Source organism: Megascapheus bottae, chromosome 24 (assembly GCF_031878675.1).
Source record: "Megascapheus bottae isolate mThoBot1 chromosome 24, mThoBot2.hap1, whole genome shotgun sequence".
Taxonomy (NCBI): domain Eukaryota; kingdom Metazoa; phylum Chordata; class Mammalia; order Rodentia; family Geomyidae; genus Megascapheus; species Megascapheus bottae.
In genome coordinates this window covers 8153942-8173617 of record NC_143532.1, presented here as the reverse complement: position 1 = coordinate 8173617, position 19676 = coordinate 8153942, and the positions used below count along the sequence as shown (strand labels likewise).

General features: G+C 45.1%; 1 protein-coding gene across 2 annotated transcripts in view; it reads left to right on the top strand.

Moving 5' to 3' along the window:
• The first annotated feature begins 227 nt into the window (after window positions 1-227).
• Window positions 228-19676, top strand: part of Pdpr (pyruvate dehydrogenase phosphatase regulatory subunit) — a 41603-nt gene continuing 22154 nt past the window's right edge. Inside the window, exons 1-8 of one of the 2 annotated variants that reach the window (XM_090357282.1) lie at window positions 228-382; window positions 7964-8249; window positions 11579-11712; window positions 14714-14795; window positions 14888-15051; window positions 15299-15420; window positions 17820-17937; window positions 19032-19181. In XM_090357282.1, the coding sequence (XP_090213408.1) occupies window positions 8026-8249; window positions 11579-11712; window positions 14714-14795; window positions 14888-15051; window positions 15299-15420; window positions 17820-17937; window positions 19032-19181 (994 nt within the window). In that variant the 5' untranslated portion in view covers window positions 228-382; window positions 7964-8025. Of the gene's footprint in view, window positions 383-7963; window positions 8250-11578; window positions 11713-14713; window positions 14796-14887; window positions 15052-15298; window positions 15421-17819; window positions 17938-19031; window positions 19182-19676 lie in introns of those variants that run through there. The other variant, XM_090357283.1, reaches the window with a different exon arrangement.

Genomic DNA, 19676 nt, shown 5'->3' with positions numbered 1-19676 from the left:
GCCTTTAAAACCTGGACGGGGCGCAGCGGGTGGGAAAAAAGAAGCAGCCGCCCGCCCACTCCCACCTGGGCGTGGCCGAAGCCTAGGGGCGGAGCTTCTCGGACCCAAACAAGCCCATGTGCAGGGGCGGGGCCACCGCGATGACGTCGCGGCGCGCTCGTGCGCGGGGGAGGTCGCGCGCCCGCCGTACCCTAGCTGGGGGCCGTAAAGCGCGGAAGGTCGCGGTCCACGGCGCTGCCGCAACTTTGGGCTCCTCGGCGGCGCCCTCCAACTCGCGACCTGACGCCCCTTCTCCGGCCCGCGGCGGTCTCCGGCGACCGTTGTGCGGAGCCTCGCTTCTGCCGGGCGTTGCGGAACGCGGTGTCCGCGGCCTCCTCATGAGGTAAGGAGAGCGCCGAGGGGCTTCGCCGGCCTCCGCGTCCGCGCGGCCTGGGCTCCCCGGGACCCGCGGCGTGGCTCCCGCCCTTTCCGCCCTGGTCTCGGGTGAGCGGGGTCCACGGCGCCTCCTCCGTCCCCTGAGGAGGTGTGGCCGGACGTCGGGACGCGGCCCGACGGAGCTGCCCGGGCCTGGGCCCCGGACCCCGGTGCCGGCGAGCGGGTCCTTCCGGGCGCCCGCAGTTGGGTCCGGCGGCCCGGGGCGGCTGCAGGCCGCGCTGCCTCCTCCCCCCGGGCCGCACCGCCTGCTGCGGCGCTCGCCGCCGCCCTCAGCCCCGCAGGGGGAATTGTTTTCCCGCTGAGAAAGGCGCGGGGCCCCTGGGCTGGGCGCGCCGCGCGGGTGAGGCGGAGCCGGGACCCCGGAAGCTGCGAGCCCTTGGGGTCGTGGTGCGTGGTCCTGGCCAGGCCGCGGCTCCCGACTCCGCGCACGCGTGCGCGTGAGCACGGGTGGGAGGCCCAGGGCCCTGCAGCTTTTGAGCCGCGCAGGTTTGGGTCGTGGGCTGGAGCAGCAGGTGTCCCGGGGCGTGTGGAGGGGGGAGGCTGGGCATGTGAATAGGGTTTATTCGATCTTGACACTTTTTTTTTGTCGGTTGTGGGGCTTGAACTCAGCCCGAACGTCGTCCCTGATCTCTTTAGCTCAAGGCTACCACTCTGCCCCTTGAGCCACACGTCCAGTTTTCTGGTGGTTAATTGGAGATAAAGTGTCTCATGGACTTCAGTGTCCGGGCTGGCTTTGAATCTCCATCCTCAGATCTCAGCCTCCTGAGTAGCTAGGATTACAAGATTACGAGCCACCTCGCCTTGCTCATTATTATTATTATTTTTTTTTGTTCTGCCTTTGCATTTCTGTTCTTCTTGGCTAGGGCATGAACCTTAAAATTGTTCCCATACTTTTCTTTCTTTCTTTTTTATTGGTCAGTCGTGGGACTTGAATTCTGGCCTTGGGTACTGTACTGTTCCTGAGTTCTTTTTGCACAAGACTAGTGGTCTACCACTTTGAGCCACAGCACCACTTCTGGTTAAATGGAGATAAGTCTCACGGACTTTAGTGCCCATTTTGGCTTTGAATTGGGATCCTCAGATCTCAGCCTCCACTGTAGCTAGAATTACTGGCGTGAGCCACCAGCACCTGGCAGGACTTTGCTCCCCTGGTTTTCTTTGAAAAGGTAGCAGAGTAGTGATAACACTTTGCTGTTATACTGGCTGGGTTTACCACTGGCTCTGTCTCCAGCATTATAGGACCATAGTTGAGTCACTTCACACTGAACCGGTAATTTTTTTTTTAACATAAGCAAAGATTTTATTAACACTGCATCATATTTCAAATGTTAAGTTTAATAAACATGTATTCAAGAAGGGAATTTCTATATGCAATCACTGGCACATAGATCTTAGAACATAAGTTAAAATTAAGCTGAGGGTTTGTGTGTTATAGATCCATATCAATCTATAAAATATAACATGTCTATAGAGTATATGGCCCATTATAGTGGTATTTTAATTAGAGAGTAGAAATAATAAAGATATCTACCTCATGATGATGATGATGCGTTGAGTAGTTAGGGAGTGTCTTGGATTTGACAAATACCCTTAAATATTTTTGAGTATAAAATTATTTGGGGGGCCAGCTTGGACTTGAACTCGGGGCCTTGGCAACTTGCAAGTTTTAACATCCTGCAGTTGAGCCCCCCCTCCTTTTTTTATTATTTAGAGAATACTTTATTAGTTTCTGTAATCAAACCCACATAGATAAGACCTTACATGTTTAATACAGTGTGTTTACCCCTGTACAATGAAAAAAAAGTTTAACGTTTCTAGACCAATATGGCTATTAATTTCTGTACAATGCCAACTCAACAAGGTAAACTGGGATGCTTTTTTCCAAAGTTGACAGCACAGCTAAAGTTTCCAAAAATTCAAATTATATATATGTATATATATATTTATATTTATATAAAAAGATAAATAATAGCAGTATGTTATGCATCGATAGCAGCAACAGCTTTTCCAGGTTCTGTAGTCATCTGAACAAAATTAGACATCCAGCACACTCCATTAATAAGAAGAAAAAGATAAAAAACAAAACCCCAGAAAAATGCAAAGTTCTGTTACTGTTGTGGTACCTGGCACCATTTTTTTTATTAGCTTCTCAATCATCATCTGGAAAGAAAACATTCTTGTGCAACATCATTAAAAACAGCTCTGATAAAGCACAGTCACTACTACGTATCATAAAGCAGGTACAAGGTGTTTTATATTCACAGAGGGATGATACAGTACTGTCCTACGTCTGTAATACTAGAGGATACAATTAAAAAGGCATTATTGAGACTTGATTCTATTTTTCTACCAGAAGGTCCAAAGGATGGTATGACACAGCTGTGTACAGAAATGCACTTTCTTAGATAGGATTTCCTTCCATTAGTGGCACAGTTCTAATAACTCACTCTATCAGCTATAAACCATTTGAGAATGAAGGCATAGGAGCAAGAAGAAAAAAAAAACAAACCCAAGCAACAAAACAAAACCATAAAAGAAACTCCCCCCCCCTCCTTTTTAAGTGCTGTTTATGGGGGCTTGACTTGGGTTCTGAATGCTGTTCCCTAGCATTTACTCAAAAGTTAGCACACTACCACTTGATCCTGTAGTTTCACTTACAGCTTTTTGATTGTTAATTGGAGATGAATCTGACAGAATCCTCATATCTCAGCTTCCTGAGTAGCTACCATTGCAGGTTTTAGCCACCAGCACTCAGCTGAGTACGAGTGTGTATACTGAGGTTTGAACTCGGGGCCTCTCTGTCTACTTAAGGCTGGCACTAGAGCCACATTTTCACTTGTGACATTTTTGTTTTTGCTGGTTGTTGGTGATGAGCATCTCACAGGCTTTTCTGTCCAGGATTGTTTTGAACTGTGATCTTCATATCTCAGCTTCCTGAGTAGCCTGCCCTGAACTTGGTTATTTAATTAACTAATTTATTTTTTGTGTCATGGGGCTTGAACTCGGCCTGGGCGCTGTCCCTGAGCTCCTCAGCTCAAGGCTACTGCCTTACTCTTGAGCTAAGCCCCACTTCCCATTTTCTAAATGTTAATTGGAGATAAAAGTCTCAGGTCCTTTTGTGCCCAGGCTGGCTTTGAACCGTGATCCTCAGATCTCAGCCTCCTAAGTAGGATTACAGGTGTGAGCCACTGGGCCCTGTGAACTTGGTTATTTTTAAGGTAAGGTTTCTCTTTGGATTTACGCCTGGATTTTAGGCTTCTCATGGCAGTTTTGATGGCAGATTCATTCTGTTTATGTATTTTTTCCTTAATCTGACCTTGAAAACTGATACTCCTCACAGGTGCATCCTCCTACACAGGTGGGAGCCTCTGTACCCAAGTAAGGGTCTGTGAACTGGGATTCTTAGATTTTAGCCTCTCAAATAGGCAATGTCATCCACCCCTAGCACCTGACTTGAATTTAAAAATTATTTTAGGGGGCTGGGAGTTTGGCCTAGTAGTAGAGTGCTTGCCTAGCATGCACAAAGACCGGGGTTTGATTCCTTGATACCACATATATAGAAAAAAAGCTGCAAGCAGTGCTTTGGCTCAAGTGGTAGAGTACTAGCCTTGAGAAAAGTCCAAGGACAGTGTTCAGGCACTGAGTTCAAGCCCCATGACTGGCAAAAAAAAAATAAAATAAAATAAAAGAAATAAATTCTGCATTTTCCAGAAACAAAATATTAAAACAAAAGTAAAAAAAATTTTTTAGTAGCTGAGCTTGGTGTTCATGCGTGTAATCCCAGTACCTGGAAGGCTGAGGCAGGTAGATTGTGAGTTTTGAGGACAGCGTGGGCTATATAGAGTGCGGTCTTGTTGAGGGGGGAAAAGAAACTTTCAGGTATTTTGATAACCTTGAAACTAAAGACCTGGTCTTGAGACCATAATTCATTAATACTTTTCCCATATCTTTTGTTCTCTGTCCTGTTATCAGCATTTTTCCCGTAGGTGAATATTATTGTTGATCTTTGGTTCCAGAGAGTTCCATTTAACTAGGGAATAATAGCAACTATTTTCTGAGCACTTTCTCTCTCTCTCTCTCTCTCTCTCTCTCTCTCTCTCTCTCTCTCTCTCTCTCTCTCTCTCTCTCTCTCTTTTTCCCCCTAGTCCTGGGGTTTGAACTCAGGGCCTTGGCATTGTCCTTGAGCTTTCTGAAGGCTGGAGTTCTACCACTTGAGCCACAACACCACTTTTGGCTTTTTCTGTTTATGTGGTACTGAGGAATTGAACACAGGGCTTCATGCATGCTATGCAAACACTCTATCACTAGGCCACAGACCTGGCTCTTCTGAGCATTCCCCCCCCCCCCCCCCCCAAGTCCTGGGCTTGAGCTCAGGGCCTGAGCACTGTCCTTGGGCTTTTCTCAAGGCTAGAACTCTATCACTTGAGCCATAGCATCACTTCCAGCTTTTCCTCTATGTGGCACCAAAGAATCCAACCCAGGTCTTCAAGCAGGCTAGACAAATACTCTACCACTAGGCTAAGCTCCTGGCCCTCTGAGTACTTCTTAAGTACCCATTCTACCTGTACTGGTTGTACGGTCTAAACTCTGAAGTAGATAACCTATGTGGAATAGATACTCTTAGCCCATAAAACATGAGGAGCTGGAGGGACAGAAAGGGAGGCAGAGAAGGGGAGAAAGCAAGCAATCACTCCCACTTCACACCCAGATCTGCCTCAGCCTGGATTGCTTGGTTGCACCTTGCTTGGCATATAAACAGTTCAGCAGTGTGGGAAGTTTTTTGTTGAGAAAAGTGCAGGAAGACGGAGGAGAATGGAAAAGGAAAAGGCTGGACTTCATTGTCAACAAGTGAGGGCTGCTTATTGAGGAACAGGGAGGAGCACAAACCTTCCCTTGAGAGTGGAGGTTGTGCTAGAGACTGGATTTGGGAGTAGGCTGATATAGAACTTAACAAGGAAACAGGGAAGCAAAAATTAAAAGATGAGAAGTGGCACTGTGGCTCTAGAGGTAGAATGATAGACTTGAGCTGAAGAGCTCGGGGACAGTGCCCAGGCTGAGTTCAAGCCCCACGACTGACCAAATAAAAAACCATTTGAGGCCGGGAGTTTGGCCTAGTGGTTAAAGTGCTTGCCTAGCATGCATGAAGACCCGGGTTCGATTCCTCGGTACCACATACATAGGAAAAAGCCGGAAGTGGTGCTGAGGCTCAAGTGGTAGAGCTCTAGCCTTGAGAAAGTCCAAGGACAGTGCTCAGGCCCTGAGCTCAAGCTCAGGACTTGCAAAAAACAAACAAAAAAAACACCATTTGAATTTGGCTGGTAGCATAGCCTAGGGACAGTGCTTGCTTACCGTGCATGAAGCCCTGGGTTTGATTCCTCAGTACCACATACTCAGAAAAAACAAGGAGTGGTGCTGTGGCTTAAATGGCAGAGCACTAGCCTTGAGCAAAAAGTGTCCAAGGACAGTGCCTTGGCCTTGAGTTTAAATCCCCAGGACCAGCAAAAATAAATAATAAATAAATGGGTAGAGGCCAGCGTGATGTCCTTAACAGGTCCACAACGGAATGCTCCACCTTGGGTATGGGGACTATTATCCCCTGAGGACTAAGGTCAGAGTGACCTGCCTGCAGGCCAGCACGTGAGCATGCATCTGGTGCTTTGCTTGACCCTGGGGAGTTGGACTGGACTCAATCCTTCAATAGAAGGACACAGAAGAGGCTCTTAATCAAGGACTGAGCTATCTGATGTTGAATACACTGTGATTTCAGGTGGTTATTTTTGTTTGAGGAAAGCATGGCAGGAAATGTCAGTTAGAGAAACAGGGTGCACATGTCCAGGCATGAAGGAAGTTAAACTGGACAAATTATTACAAGTTTAGCTTGGTCACAGTGTTAGAGCTCAGAGTGGTAAGACCAGAGATAAAAAAAAAAAGTGGATTGCTGGCTGGGAATGGATTTAGTAATAGAGTGCTTATCTAGCATGCATGAAGTCCTGGATTTGATGCCTCAATACCACATAAACAGAAAAAGCTGGAAGTGGTGCTGTGGCGCAAGTGTAGAATGCTAGCCTTGAGCACAGAGAGGCTCAGGAACAGTGCTCAGGGTCTGAGCCCAAGCCCCAGGATTGGCCAAACAAAAACAAACCAACAACAAAACTGGATTGCATTTTGTATTAAGAAGTTTTGACTTTTTCCTAAGAGCCTCAAAGTTACTGAAGGATTGTATCCACGGCTATGAAATAAGATTTCCATTATGGATTTAGTTTCAATGTATGAGTGAGAACATAAGATACCCTTTTGTGTGTGTGTGTGTGTGTGTGGTTCATGGGGCTAGAACTAGGCCTAGGCACTGTCCCTGAGCTTTTCAGCTCAAGGCCACCACCCTATCCTTGAACCAAGCCCTATTTCCCGTTTTCTAGAGGTTGATTGGAGATAAGAGTCTCAGGTCCTTTTGTGCCAGGGCTGGCTTTGAACCTTGATCCTCAGATCTCAGCCTCTTGAGTAGCTAGGATTACAGGTGTGAGCCACCACCCGGCATGGTACCTTATTTTTTTTATTGTTTTTCTGTTGTGGGGCTTGAACTCTGGGCCTGGGCACTGTCCCTGAGCTCTTTCTGGTAGTATAGTGCTCTATCACTTTGAGCTTCAGTGCCATTTCTGTGGGGTTTGTTTTTAATGTGGTTAATTGCACCGGTGCTGGCTTGGAGCCACATTTGATCTCCGTCTCTCAAGTAGCTAGGATTACTGGCATGAGCAATATATATATATAATATATGTATATATTATATATATTCTATCACTTGAGCCATAGTTTCACTTTCAGCATTTGCTGGTTAATTGGAGATTACGAGTCTCAAGGATTTTCCTGGCTTCCAACTGCATTGCAGACCCCTGAGTACAAGTGGGATTCGTTGGTGTCCCACTGATACCTTATTTTTTAAATTAGTTAAAATTTTTCGTGCCAGTCCTAGGACTTGAATTCAGAGCTCTTTTTTTTTTTTTTGCGGGGGGAGGGGGGACAACGTCAGTCCATGGGGCTTGGATTCAGCATTGGGCACTGTTCCTCAGGTCTTTCTGCTCAAGGCTAGTGCTCTACCACTTTTGAGCCACAGCACCATTTCTGGTTTTCCGGTCGTTAATTGGTGATAAGAGTCTCACGGACTTTCCTGCCTGGGGTGGCTTGGAATTACAATCCTCAGATATCACCCTCCTGAGTAGCTAGGATTACAGGTGTGAGCCACTAGTGCCTGACTCTCAGGAGCTCTTTTTGATCCAGGCTAGCCTTCTACCCTCTACCACTTGAGCCACTGCTCCACTTCTGACTATTTATTTATTTTGCTTTTTTCCTGCCCATGCTGGCATTGAACTGCTTAGCCTCCTGAATTAGCTAGGATTATAGGCATGAGCCACTTCTGCCTAGTTAATTTGCTCTTTTTTCTCATTAGTCCTACTGAGTTAAATGGAATGAAATGTTTTTCTTTCTGTCTAGTTTGGATTTTTGGAATGAAATACAGTTTTTTTTTTCTGTTTAGGTTGACTTCGTGGGATTTCCTTAGCTGAATGAGAGCACATCCTCTGATTGGTGACAGACGTGATGCTTTTCCGCTTGCTGTCTATAGTTCGAAGACAAAGAACCAGCCCAGGATGGCAGAACTGGTACTCAGCAAGAAGCAACATGACAGCTGCCAAGGCACAGTCTGTTTCTTTGCCGGCCCAGGCCCAGGTGGTCATCTGTGGGGGTGGAATCATGGGCACATCTGTGGCCTATCACCTCTCCAAAATGGGATGGAAGGATATTATCCTTTTGGAGCAGGGCAGGTAAGGCTCAAACTAGAAAGGACAGGCAGTTATTTGCTTAAATACAGTTCATATTTCACAAACGCAAATTCTTGTCAAAGTCTAAAATGTTAAAAACCAAAACCCAAACCCTCCTCAAGCCAGGCACACGTGGCTCACACCTGTAATCCTAGCAACTCAGGAGGCTGAGATCTAAGGATTGCGGTTCAAAGCATGGAAGTGGGGCATGGAAGTCCATGAGACTCTTATTTCCAATTAACCACCAGAATACTGGAAGTGGTGCTCAAGTGGTAGAGTGTTAGCCTTGAGCTGAAGAGCTCAGGAACAGTGCCCAGGCTCAGAGTTCAAGCCTTACAATCAACATTTAAAAAAACAAAAGTAAAACTCCAAAACAGGCATTAGTAGCTCACACCTGTAAGCTACTCAGGAGGCTGAGATCTGAGGATTGTAGTTTAAAACCAGCCCAAGGGGCTGGGAGCGTGGCCTAGCATGCACGAAGCTCTGGGTTCAATTCCTTGGTACCACATACACAGAAAAAGCTGGAAGTGGTACTGTGGCTCAAATGTTGGAGTACGAGCCTTGAGAAAGCTCAAGAACATTGTCTAGCCCCTGAATTCAAGCCCCAGCACTGGCAAAAACAAAAACCAGCCCAGGAAGGAATATTTGTGACACACTTACCTCCAATTAGCTGCCAAAAAGCCAGAAGTGAAGCTGTGACTCAAGTGGTAGACTGCTAGCCTTAACCAACAAAAGCTCAGGACAGTGTCCAGGTCCTGAGTTCAAGAACTAGGACTAGCACAAAACAAAAACAACCCCTAAACCATCAGGTATTCACCAAAATCAAGGAAAGTCTGGGAGACTGTCACACTGATGTATGGATGCTGGTTAAGTGTAGCATTTTTAGTGAAGAAGTAACAGGTGAAACTCTGTCATCACAGTTTTTCTGGAAATCTGCCGGGGCCAGCCGGCAGCAAACCAGGGTTCGCAGATTTGGATTCCTGAAATAGGGGCAAGGACTAGGAAAAAATAGAAGAGAGACAAACAGATGCTGAGTTCGGGAGGACTACAGCCCAAGTCAGCAGTCCAAGAAGGCTGTGAGCTCCAGACTGCCGCCTAAGACTCTCCTGTTTATTTTAAGTTCCGACTTTAAATACTCTTCTTAAAACTAGGGAACTGCCAGAGGCTACATTCATACAAAATAGTAAACAAATCACATATAGGATAAATGAGAAAGGATTAACATTGCTTAAAGTCATCATGATAAGAACTGATTGACATTGCTTAAAGTCATCATGATAAGAGTTACTTCCTTGTGTATACAGTTGTGTAGGTCCAAGGTCAGGTCCAAGGTCATTGACCCCACAGTCGGTCCCCAACAGAAATCTAAAACTTGTTTTTGGCCAGTTCTGGGGCTTGAACTGAGGGTCTGGGCACTGAACCTGAGCTGCTTTTGCTCAAGGCCAGTACTCTACCAGTTTAGCCATAGTGCCACTTCCAGCTTTTTCTGTGTATGTGGTACTGAGGAATCGAAAACAGTGTTTCATGCATGCTAGGCAAGGTCTTTACTGCTAAGCCACATTCCCAGCCCTAAAATGGTTTTAAAGTTAAAACAGAAAACAAAAACATGCAGCCAGAAAAATGAGTAAAAAGTAGTCATCTTAATTCAACTCACAAGCCTTAGGATTTAGGTTGCTAGATAACTACCACAAATGAGAGTGAGAAAAGATGTTCTGTGATCACAGACATGTTTTTTAGCTAATTCAGGGGCTTGAACTCAGGGCCTGAGCACTGCCCTTGAGTTTCTCAAGACTAGTGCTCTAGCACTTGAGCCACAGCACCATTTCTAGCATTTTCTATTTATGTGGTACCAAGGAATCGAAACCAGGTCTTAGTGTATGTTAGGTGAGCACTCTACCCCTTGGCTGAAGTCCTGGCCCCAGGTATACATTCTTTTTTTGGGGGGGCCAGTCCTGGGGCTTGAACTCAGTGCTTAGGCACTGTCCTTGGACAGGTTTTGCTCAAGGCTAGCCACTTGAGCCACAGCACAACTTCTAATTTTTCTGTGTATGTAGTTCTGCAAAATCATACACATGGCTTCGTGCTACCACTAGGCCACACTCCCAGCTCATCATTTTTTTTTTTTTAAATGTGTTTGTGTCAGTGTCAGTCATGGGTCTTGAACTCTGGGTCAGAGCACTGTACCTGAGCTTTTCAGCACAAGGCTATCATCCTACCTTTTGAGCCATAGCGCCAGCCATTTCAGGTTTTCTGGTGGTTAATTGGAGATAAGAGTCTCATGGACTTTTTGTGTCCAGGCCGGCTTTGAACCTCGATCTTCAGATCTCCTCCTCCTGAGTAGCTAGGATTACAGGTGTGAGCTACCATGCCTAGCTCTGGCCAATCATTCTAATGTTTTTTTGTTTCTTTGGGTTTTTTTTTTTTGGTCAGTTGTGGGTCTTGGACTCTAGGATTGAGTGCTGTCTCTGAGCTCTTCAGCTCAAGGCTACTGCCCTACCCCTGAGCCTGGGCACTGTCTTTTAGCCATTCAGCTCAAGGCTACTGCACTGCCCCTTGAGCCACAGTGCCACTTCTGATTTTCTACTGGTTAATTGGAGATAAGAGTCTCACGGTCTTCTGTGCCCAGGCTGGCTTTGAACTGTGATCCTCAGATCTCAGCCTCCTGAGTAGCTAGGATTACAGGCGTGAGCCACTGCACCTAACTTCTAGCATATTTGTACTGTTGAAATTTGCTCTCTTTAAAAAAACAGAAAACATAAGTACTGTTAGACATTCTAAAAGTGCACAAGGTTTTACCTTGATGTTTCTCTTGCTACTGAATAGTAAGTAGTTAGATTAGCTATTGATAGGACATGATTACAGAAGAGAGGGAATGAGGAAGACCTATACCATTTTCATTAGGACAGCAAAGCAACTGGCATCTGGCGAGATGGAATTTCTTGAACTTTTATGCCTAGCTGGCCTTGAACTTTGATCCCTTTATTCCCTATCTTTACCTCCGATTAACTAAGATTATAGGCTTAATCCACTACGCTCTGCTCTGTTTCTGCTCTTTTTGCCAGTCCTGGGGCTTGAACTCAGGGTCTGAGCACTGTGGGTTTTTCTCAAGACCAGCGCTCTACCACTTGGCTGACAACACCACTTCCAGTTTTCCTCAGTGTATGTGGTACTGAGGAATCAAACCCAGAGTGTCATGCATGGTAGGCAAGCACTCAACCACTAGACTAAACTCCCGGCCCCCTGCTTTTTGATATTATGAGCAGTACTGTGGTTAGGAATTGTGAACTTGTTTATAGATATGTGTACCGTAGCATTTTATATCTGTCTTGTAGGTTGGCTGCAGGCTCTACTAGATTCTGTGCTGGAATTGTGAGCACTGCCAGACACTTGACTATTGAGCAGAAGATGGCAGACTATTCAAACAAACTTTACCATCAGTTAGAGCAAGAAACAGGGATCCAAACAGGTAAGCAGGTAATCTGCCTTTTATTGGTTTACTTGTCCCCAGACTCCTAGTGCTTACTATATCTAGTCCTATACCAAGTTTTCCTGGAGATCCAATAAGTAAGAATTCAGTTTTAGCTGCACACTTGGTGGCTCAGTCTTGTAATCCTGTTTGAGATATGAAGATCACGGTTCAAAGCCAGCCCTGGCAGGGAAGTCTGAGTCTATGAGATCTATAAGCCTCTTCCTCCCTCCCCCCCCCCCAGGCCTGGGCTTGAACTCAGAGCCTGAGCACTGTCTTTGGACTTTATCAAGCCTAGAGCTCTACCACTTGAGCCTAAGCACCACTTCCGGCTCTTTTCTATATATGTGTTACTGAGGAATCGAATCTGGGTCTTTGTGTGTGCTAGGCAATTTACCAACTAGGCCAAACTCCCAGCCTGAGCCTATTTTCTGAATTCTTCCTCTCTCCTTCCCTCCCTCTATTCTTCCTTCCATTCCTCCATTTCCTTTCATTTGGGATCTAGTATGAGTGTTAGGATTATGCTAGCACCATAAAATGAACTAGGAGATGTTTCCTTTTTTTTTTTTTTTGACTGCTGCTAGGACTTGAGTTTAGGGTCCAGGTGTTTTCCCTGAGCCTCTTTGTGTTCAAGGCTAGCACTCTACCACTTGAGATGTAGCACCACTATGCCTTTTTCTGAGCAGTTTATTGGAGATGCGAGTCTCATGGGGGCTGGGAGTATAGCCTAGTGGTAGTGTGCTTGCCTAGCATCACAAAGCCCTGGGTTCTATTCCTTGATCCCACGTACACAGAAAAGGCCAGAAGTGGTGCTGTGGCTGAAGTTGCAGATGGCAGAAAGAAAAGAAAAAGTCATACGAGCTTTTTCTACTTGGGATGGCTTCGAACTGTGATCCTTATATATGAACCTCCTGAATAGTTAGATTACAGGTGTGAGCCCCCAACGATATTTCCTTTTTGTGTGTTTGGCCAGTTTTTTTGAGGTTTAAACTTGGGATGCTATTCCTGAGCTTTTTCTGTTCAAGGCTTGCACTCTACCTATTTGACCACAGATTCACTTCCAGCTTTTGCTGGTTAATTGAAAAGAACAGACTCTTCACAGACTTTTGAACGGTGATACTCAGCCTCCTTTGTAGCATGACTCACTGGTGCCTTTTTTAATCAGTGTAAGTTAAAAAAAATTTTTTTTTTTTTTTTCCAGTCCTGAACTCAGGGCTTGGGCACTGCCCTTAAGCACTTTTGCTCAAGGCTAGCTCTCTGTCACTTGAGCCACAGTACCACTTCTGGCTTTTCCTGTGTATGTGAATCGTAGGACTCAAACTCAGGGCTTTATGCATGCTAGGCAAGCTCTCTACCACTAGGCTGCATTTCCAGCCCCAGACTGAATTTTTTTTCATCTCAAAAAACAAAACTGGGGGCTGATGGCTCATGCCTGTAATCTTAGCTATTCAGGAGATTGAGTTCTGAGGATCATGGTTCAAAGCCAGCCTGGGCAGGAAAGTCCATGAGACTCTTAACTCCAGTTAACCACCAGAAAACTGGAAATGGTAGAGTGTAAGCCTTGAGCTGAAGAGCTCAGGGACAGCGCCCAGGCCCTGAGTTCAAACTCCATGGCCGACAAAACAACAATAACAACAAAAACCCCAAAGGTCTGGGCACTGAACTCAGAGAAATGGAACCAATAACAAAAAGCTGGGCACTGGATTACCAGCTCATGCTGGTAATCCTAGCAATTTGGAAGGCTGAGATCTGAGGTTTGAAGCTAACACCAGGCAGAAAACCCCACAAGACTCTTCTTATTTCTAGAAATGGAGATGTGGCTCAAGGGTTAGATTATCAACCTTGATTGAAAGATCGGATCAATTCACATTTTCTTCACAAGAACTGAGCATTCATTGCATGTTAAATTTGTCAGTGACCCAAATATAATAATGGTTATATGTCAGTTGTGTTGATTTTAAATAACATAAAGTGACAGTATCTAACTTGAGAAAAGAGGTGCATACTGGAAAGATGTCAGGCACTTGTGGAGTTGGCAGAAGGTGCCAGTTGGAAACAGTCTAGGGGTCAGGATGAATTGAAAAGGAATGAACTGATCAGGAGATTGTTGCCCTAATATGAGAGATCCCTAGATACATGCTTGCTCAAGAGCATGAATAGTCCAAAAGGGGTTGGTTTGTTTGCTGTTCTGGGGAAGGGAAGAGAGGATCACTTCTGGTAGCTAAAGTTATGAGTGACTTTCATTCCCACTCAAGGAGAGGAAGGGTGAAATCTTTTTTTTTTTTTTTTTTTTTTGCCAGTCCTGGGCTTGGGCTCAGGGTTTGAGCACTGTCCTTGGACTTTCTCAAGGCTAGAGCTCTACCACTTGAGCCTCAGCACCACTTCCAGCTTTTTGCTATGTATGTGGGGTACCGAGGAATTGAACCCGGGTCTTCGTGCATGCTAGGCAAGCACTCTACCACTAGGCCAAACTCTCGGCCCGAAGGGTGAAATCTTAAATGGTGAGCAGATCACATCCCTGCCCCAAAACGTTTTTTTTTTTTTAGCTGTCACATTTTTCACTTTTTTTCTATACTTTTATGTATCCTAGAATCTGATTTTGTTTTTGTTGTTGTTGGTAGTGGCTTTGAGGCCTGGACTCTCGGCCTGGGCTCTCGGCCTGGGCTCTATCCTTGAGCTCTTCAGTTCAAGGCTAATGCTCTATCACTTGAGCTGCAGCACCACTTACAGCTTTTTCTGGTATGGGGAGTTGAACCTAGGGTTTCCTGCCTGCTAGGCAAGCATTCTACCACTAGGCCACACTTTGGGTCCTAGAATCTGATTTTATCTTAAAAAGAGTGAGCTGAGAATATTTGTGCTTCTGGTATACTTTAAGTGTTCACTAGAAGTACAGAGAAAGCTGATTTACATAAGGACATTGAGTGGTAGGATTCTTAATAGGGTAAGCCTGTAATTTAGTGGACTTCATTAGATTGCTTAATTTGGCTGATTTTTCTTACAGGTTATATAAGGACAGGCTCAATCTCTCTGGCCCAAACACAGGACCGGCTAATCTCTTTGAAGCGTATCAACTCAAGGCTGAAGTATGTAAGAGGCTAGAAGCCCATCCTGACTTTACTAACCTGACCGACCTCTGGGCATGTGAATATCATTGTCCTCTTGTGTTCTGTGGCAGTGTCATAGGCATCCCTTCTGAGATCATCTCTCCCAAGAAAGTGGCTGAACTTCACCCTCTCCTCAATGTGCACGACCTGGTGGGGGCCATGCACATTCCTGAGGATGCAGTGGTATCCTCCGCTGATGTGGCTCTTGCCCTGGCAAGTGCTGCTTCCCAGAATGGTGAGCTTTGTGGTTTCTTAACATGGATTTGGGAGGAAGAGCTTATTTGAGTAAGGATCTTAGTAGACAGCACCACCAACTGAATGAAGTTTGGAAAATCCTCTGTAGGTTATGGGGTGTTAAGCTTGTTTTTGAAGTGTGTGTGTGTCCTGGAGCTTGAACTTGGGGCCTGGGTGCTGTTCTTGAGCTCTCTAATTCTGGAGTATCAGAAGATGCATTCATTCTTTTATAATTTACCTTGGCATAGGTGTTCAGATTTATGACCGGACAACTGTTCTTCATGTAATGGTCAAAAAAGGTCAAGTTACTGGTGTGGAGACAGATAAAGGGCAGATCGAATGCCAGTATTTTGTCAATTGTGCTGGTCAGGTAAGTTGTTTTATTTGGGATTTCAGTGCTGGGTTGTTGGTTTTATTTAGTTGGTGTAGGGATGCGAGGATTAATATGTGACTGACTAAAAAGGGCAGCAGATAACTATTTTACCTGTTTGGACCAGGAAATTCAGACTTTTGGGGGGGGGCGGGGCACGTGTTGGGACTTGAACTCAAGGCCTGTCTATCCCTGAGCCTTTCTGTGCTCAAGGCTTGAATCATAGTGCTTCTTCTGGCTTTGAGTAGTTTATTGGAGATAAAACTCTCTTGGCTTTTCCTGCCTGGGCTGGCTTTGAACTGCGATTCTCAGATCTCAGCCTCATGATTAGTTAGAATTACAGGTGTAAGCCAGCAGTGCCTGATGGAAATTCAGAATTCTTTTATTCTATATTAGACACTATACTTAATGCCTAAGAAGCACCTATGACCTTTTCTTTCCTCCATACTGGATAAATTGGTGTGCCATTCTAGTCAGAAAGCCGACTATCAGGCATTGACATGCATTCTTGGATCTTCCTCTGTTATTACATTTCATTTTATAGCTTAGCAATAAAACATTAGCACTGGATTCTGGTGGTTCACACCTTTAATCCTAGCTACTCAGAAGCTGAGAGTTGAGGAGTGTGGTTTAAAGCCAGCCCAGGCAGAAAAGTCCTTGTGCGGCTCTTACCTCCAATTAGCCACTCAAAAAGCTGGAAGTGGCCAGGCCCAGTGGCTCACGCTTAGTAATCCTAGATACTCAGGAGGCTGAGAACTGAGGATCGAGTTCAAAGCCAGTCTGAGCACTAAAGTCTGTGAGACTCTTTATCCTCCATTTAACCACTAGAAAAATGAAGTGGTGCTGTGGCTCAAAGTGGTAGAGCTTTAGCCTTGAGCAAAAAGTACTTGGGGACAGTACCCGGGCCCAGAATTCAAGTCCCATTAAGCCCCATGACTGACAACAACAAAAAAACAACAAAAAACTGAAAGTGGAACTGTTGCTGAAAGTGGTAGAACACTAGCCTTGAGCCACCGTGCCCAGCTAAAAATCTTAACAAAAATAAAAAGCATACTGTTAGGGTTAGAACATGACTTAACTGTAGAGTACAAGCATTGGCTCCTATGTTCAAATCCCAGTAAGACCAAAAAATAAATAAAAATAAGTTAAAGAATAGTAAAACAGGCCAGGAGTTTGGCCTAGCATGCACAAAGACCTGATTTGATTCCTCGGTAACTACATACATAGGAAAAGCTGGAAGAAGCCAGGCGTAGTGGCTCATGCCTGTAATCCTAGCTACTCAGGAGGCTAAGATCTGAGGATCAAGCTTCAAAGCCAGCCTGGGCACAAGACCTGAGACCCTTATCTCCAATTAATCTCTAGAAAACAGGAAGTGGGGCTTGGTTCAAGGGTAGGGTGGTAGCCTTGAGCTTAAAGCTCAGGGACAGCGCCCAGGCCAAGTTTAAGCCCCACGACCCTCCCCCGACCCCCATACACACAAAGCTGGAACTGGTGCTGTGGCTCAAGTGGTAAAGCTCTAGTCTTGAAAAAGCCGAAGGACAGTGCTCAGGCACTGAGTTCAAGTCCCAGGACTGGCAAAAAACAAAACAACAACAAAAAAAACAAAAAAAACCCACACACAAAATCTGGAGCATAGTCTAGTAGTAGAGTGTTTGACTACCATGCACGAAGCCCTGGATTTGATTCCTCGGTACCACATCATAGAAAAATCTGGAAGTGGCGCTGTGGCTTAAGTGGCAGAGCGCTAGTCTAGAGCAAAAAGTGTCCAAGGACAGTGCCCAGGCCCAGAGGTCAAGCCTCACTACTGATGCAAAAACAAACAAAAACACATAAAAGCCACTTGAGCCAGGCACTGGTGGCTTATACCTGTAATCCTAGCTACTCAGGAGGCTGAGATCACAGGATCATGCTTGGGCACCAAAGTCCATGAGACTTTTATCTTCAGTTAACCACTGGTAAACCAGAAGTGGCTCAAGGATAGGGTGGTAGCCTTGAGCTGAAGATCTTAGGGATAGTGTCTAGGCTCAGAGTTCAAGTCCCATGACCTGACAATAAATGAATAAATAAAAGCTACTTGAAATGAATCTCTTTGAAGTCAGGTAGTGTATGCGTCTAATCCTAGTTACCCAGGAGTCTGAGGATCACAACGTAGAGCCAGCCTGGGCAGAAAATCTGAGATTCCTATTATCTGTTACCACCAAAAAGCCCAAAGTGGAGCTGTGGCTTAAGTGGAAGTATGCTAGTGCTAGCTTTGAGCAAAAAAGCTCAGGAAAAGCACCCAGTCTCTGAGTTCATGCCCTGGACCAGCATACACACCACTAATAAACTCTCCAAGAGTTTATTAACTTGCTCATTTGTGTTTCTGTTCCTCTTCCCACCCACCAACTGTCCATTTTTAGTGGGCATATGAGCTAGGTCTGTCCAACGAGGAGCCAGTTAGTATCCCGTTACATGCCTGTGAACATTTCTACCTTCTGACTCGTCCCTTGGAGACCCCTCTGCAGAGCACCACACCAAGTGAGGACTTTTGCTTCTTTACAATGTTATGTCCTTGCTAGTATCCTGTCCTCTAATATGCTTTCCTAAGTGTAAGTTGTGCCTGGAAGAGAGGTTTTTTTTTTTTTTTTTTTTTTTGCCAGTCCTGGGCTTGAGCTCAGGGCCTGAGCACTGTCCTTGGACTTTCTCAAGGCTAGAGCTCTACCACTTGAGCCTCTCAGCACCACTTCTGGCTTTTTTTCTATGTATGTGGTACCGAGGAATCGAACCTGGGTCTTCATGCATGCTAGGCAAGCACTTTGACCACTAGGCCAAACTCCCGGCCTGGAAGAGAGGTTTTTTTGGAGCACATTACAGGGAAATGGAATCAATTCTTTTTTTTTTTGATAGCTGTTTAGGAAAATGACCAAAATGAATAAGGAATTTTTTTTTTTGCAAGCTAACTTTTGTCCCAAATATAGATGATTGGGAATATTTGAAATGTTTGCATTTCTAACTTGAATGTAGGGGCTGGGAATGTGGTATAGTGGTAGACTACTTGCCTAGCATGCATGAAGTCCTGGATTCTATTCCTCAGTACCACATAAACAAAAAAAGCCGGAAGTTGTGCTGTGGCTCAAGTGGTAGAATGCTAACTGTAAGCAGAAGTAGCTTAGGGACAGTGTGCTCAGGCCCTGATTTCAAGCCCCAGGACTAGCAGAAGCAAAACAAGAACAAAGAACCTGGTATGCAATCAGTTGTCAAAATATGACGGATAAACCATAAACTTGAATGGTTTTGCTGTTCAAGTATTGTAAAAGGTATTTCAAGGGTGTTAATACCTGGAGTGACTCTGTTATTGCTCTTTCTGTTTATTTTGGCTTGGCCCAGTCACCGTCATATAATTCAGTTTTGAAACAGCTTCCGGATAAGGATTGGAATAATTAAAGAATGGAAAGATTCTCCCTTATGACCTCCAGTTATACTTTAAAATTAACTGCTTATTGGATGTTATTTCATATTAGTAAGGCCCTTCATGGAGCTTTTGTTTCTTTTTCTACTCAGGAAGCTGGCTTGCTTCTAAACGTGTGTTTTTCTCTTCTGTTCCCTTCTCCCTTGTCATTTCTTTTCCCTAGCTATTGTGGATGCTGATGGAAGAATTTATATTCGGAACTGGCAGGGGGGCATCTTGTCTGGGGGTTTTGAGAAGAATCCGAAACCTATTTTCACTGAGGGCAAGAACCAGCTGGAAATTCAGAATCTGCAGGAAGACTGGGATCATTTTGGTGTGTGAAGTAAATCATTGCAGTAGTGCTTTCTCTATGGCTAAGGTGGTACATTTTTAAACTGTTTGCAGAATAGCTCCTTATTTAATCTAACAACTCCAACTCCATGGAAGTACAATAATAGTTACAAAGGATGGTCAACCTGTGCAATTTTCCTGTCTAAAGGCATACAGTTAGCACATTTAGGAAACTACAGTCTTAACAGATTGTAGCTCATTATTCACATAAAATTTTAGGCTAGTTTTTTTTTTCCCCAAGATTTCATTTGAAATTTAACTTTATTTTTCTTTATTTTTGTTGATGATTGGGCTTGAACATTGGGCCTGGGAGCTGTCCCTGAGCTCCGAGACTACTGCCCTAACCCTTGAGCCATAGCGCCACTTCCAGTTTTTCTAGTGGTTAATTGGAGATGAGTCTCACGGACTTTAGTGCCTGGGCTGGCTTTGACCTCAATCCTCAGATCTCAGCCACCTGAGTAGCAAGGTTTACAGGCGT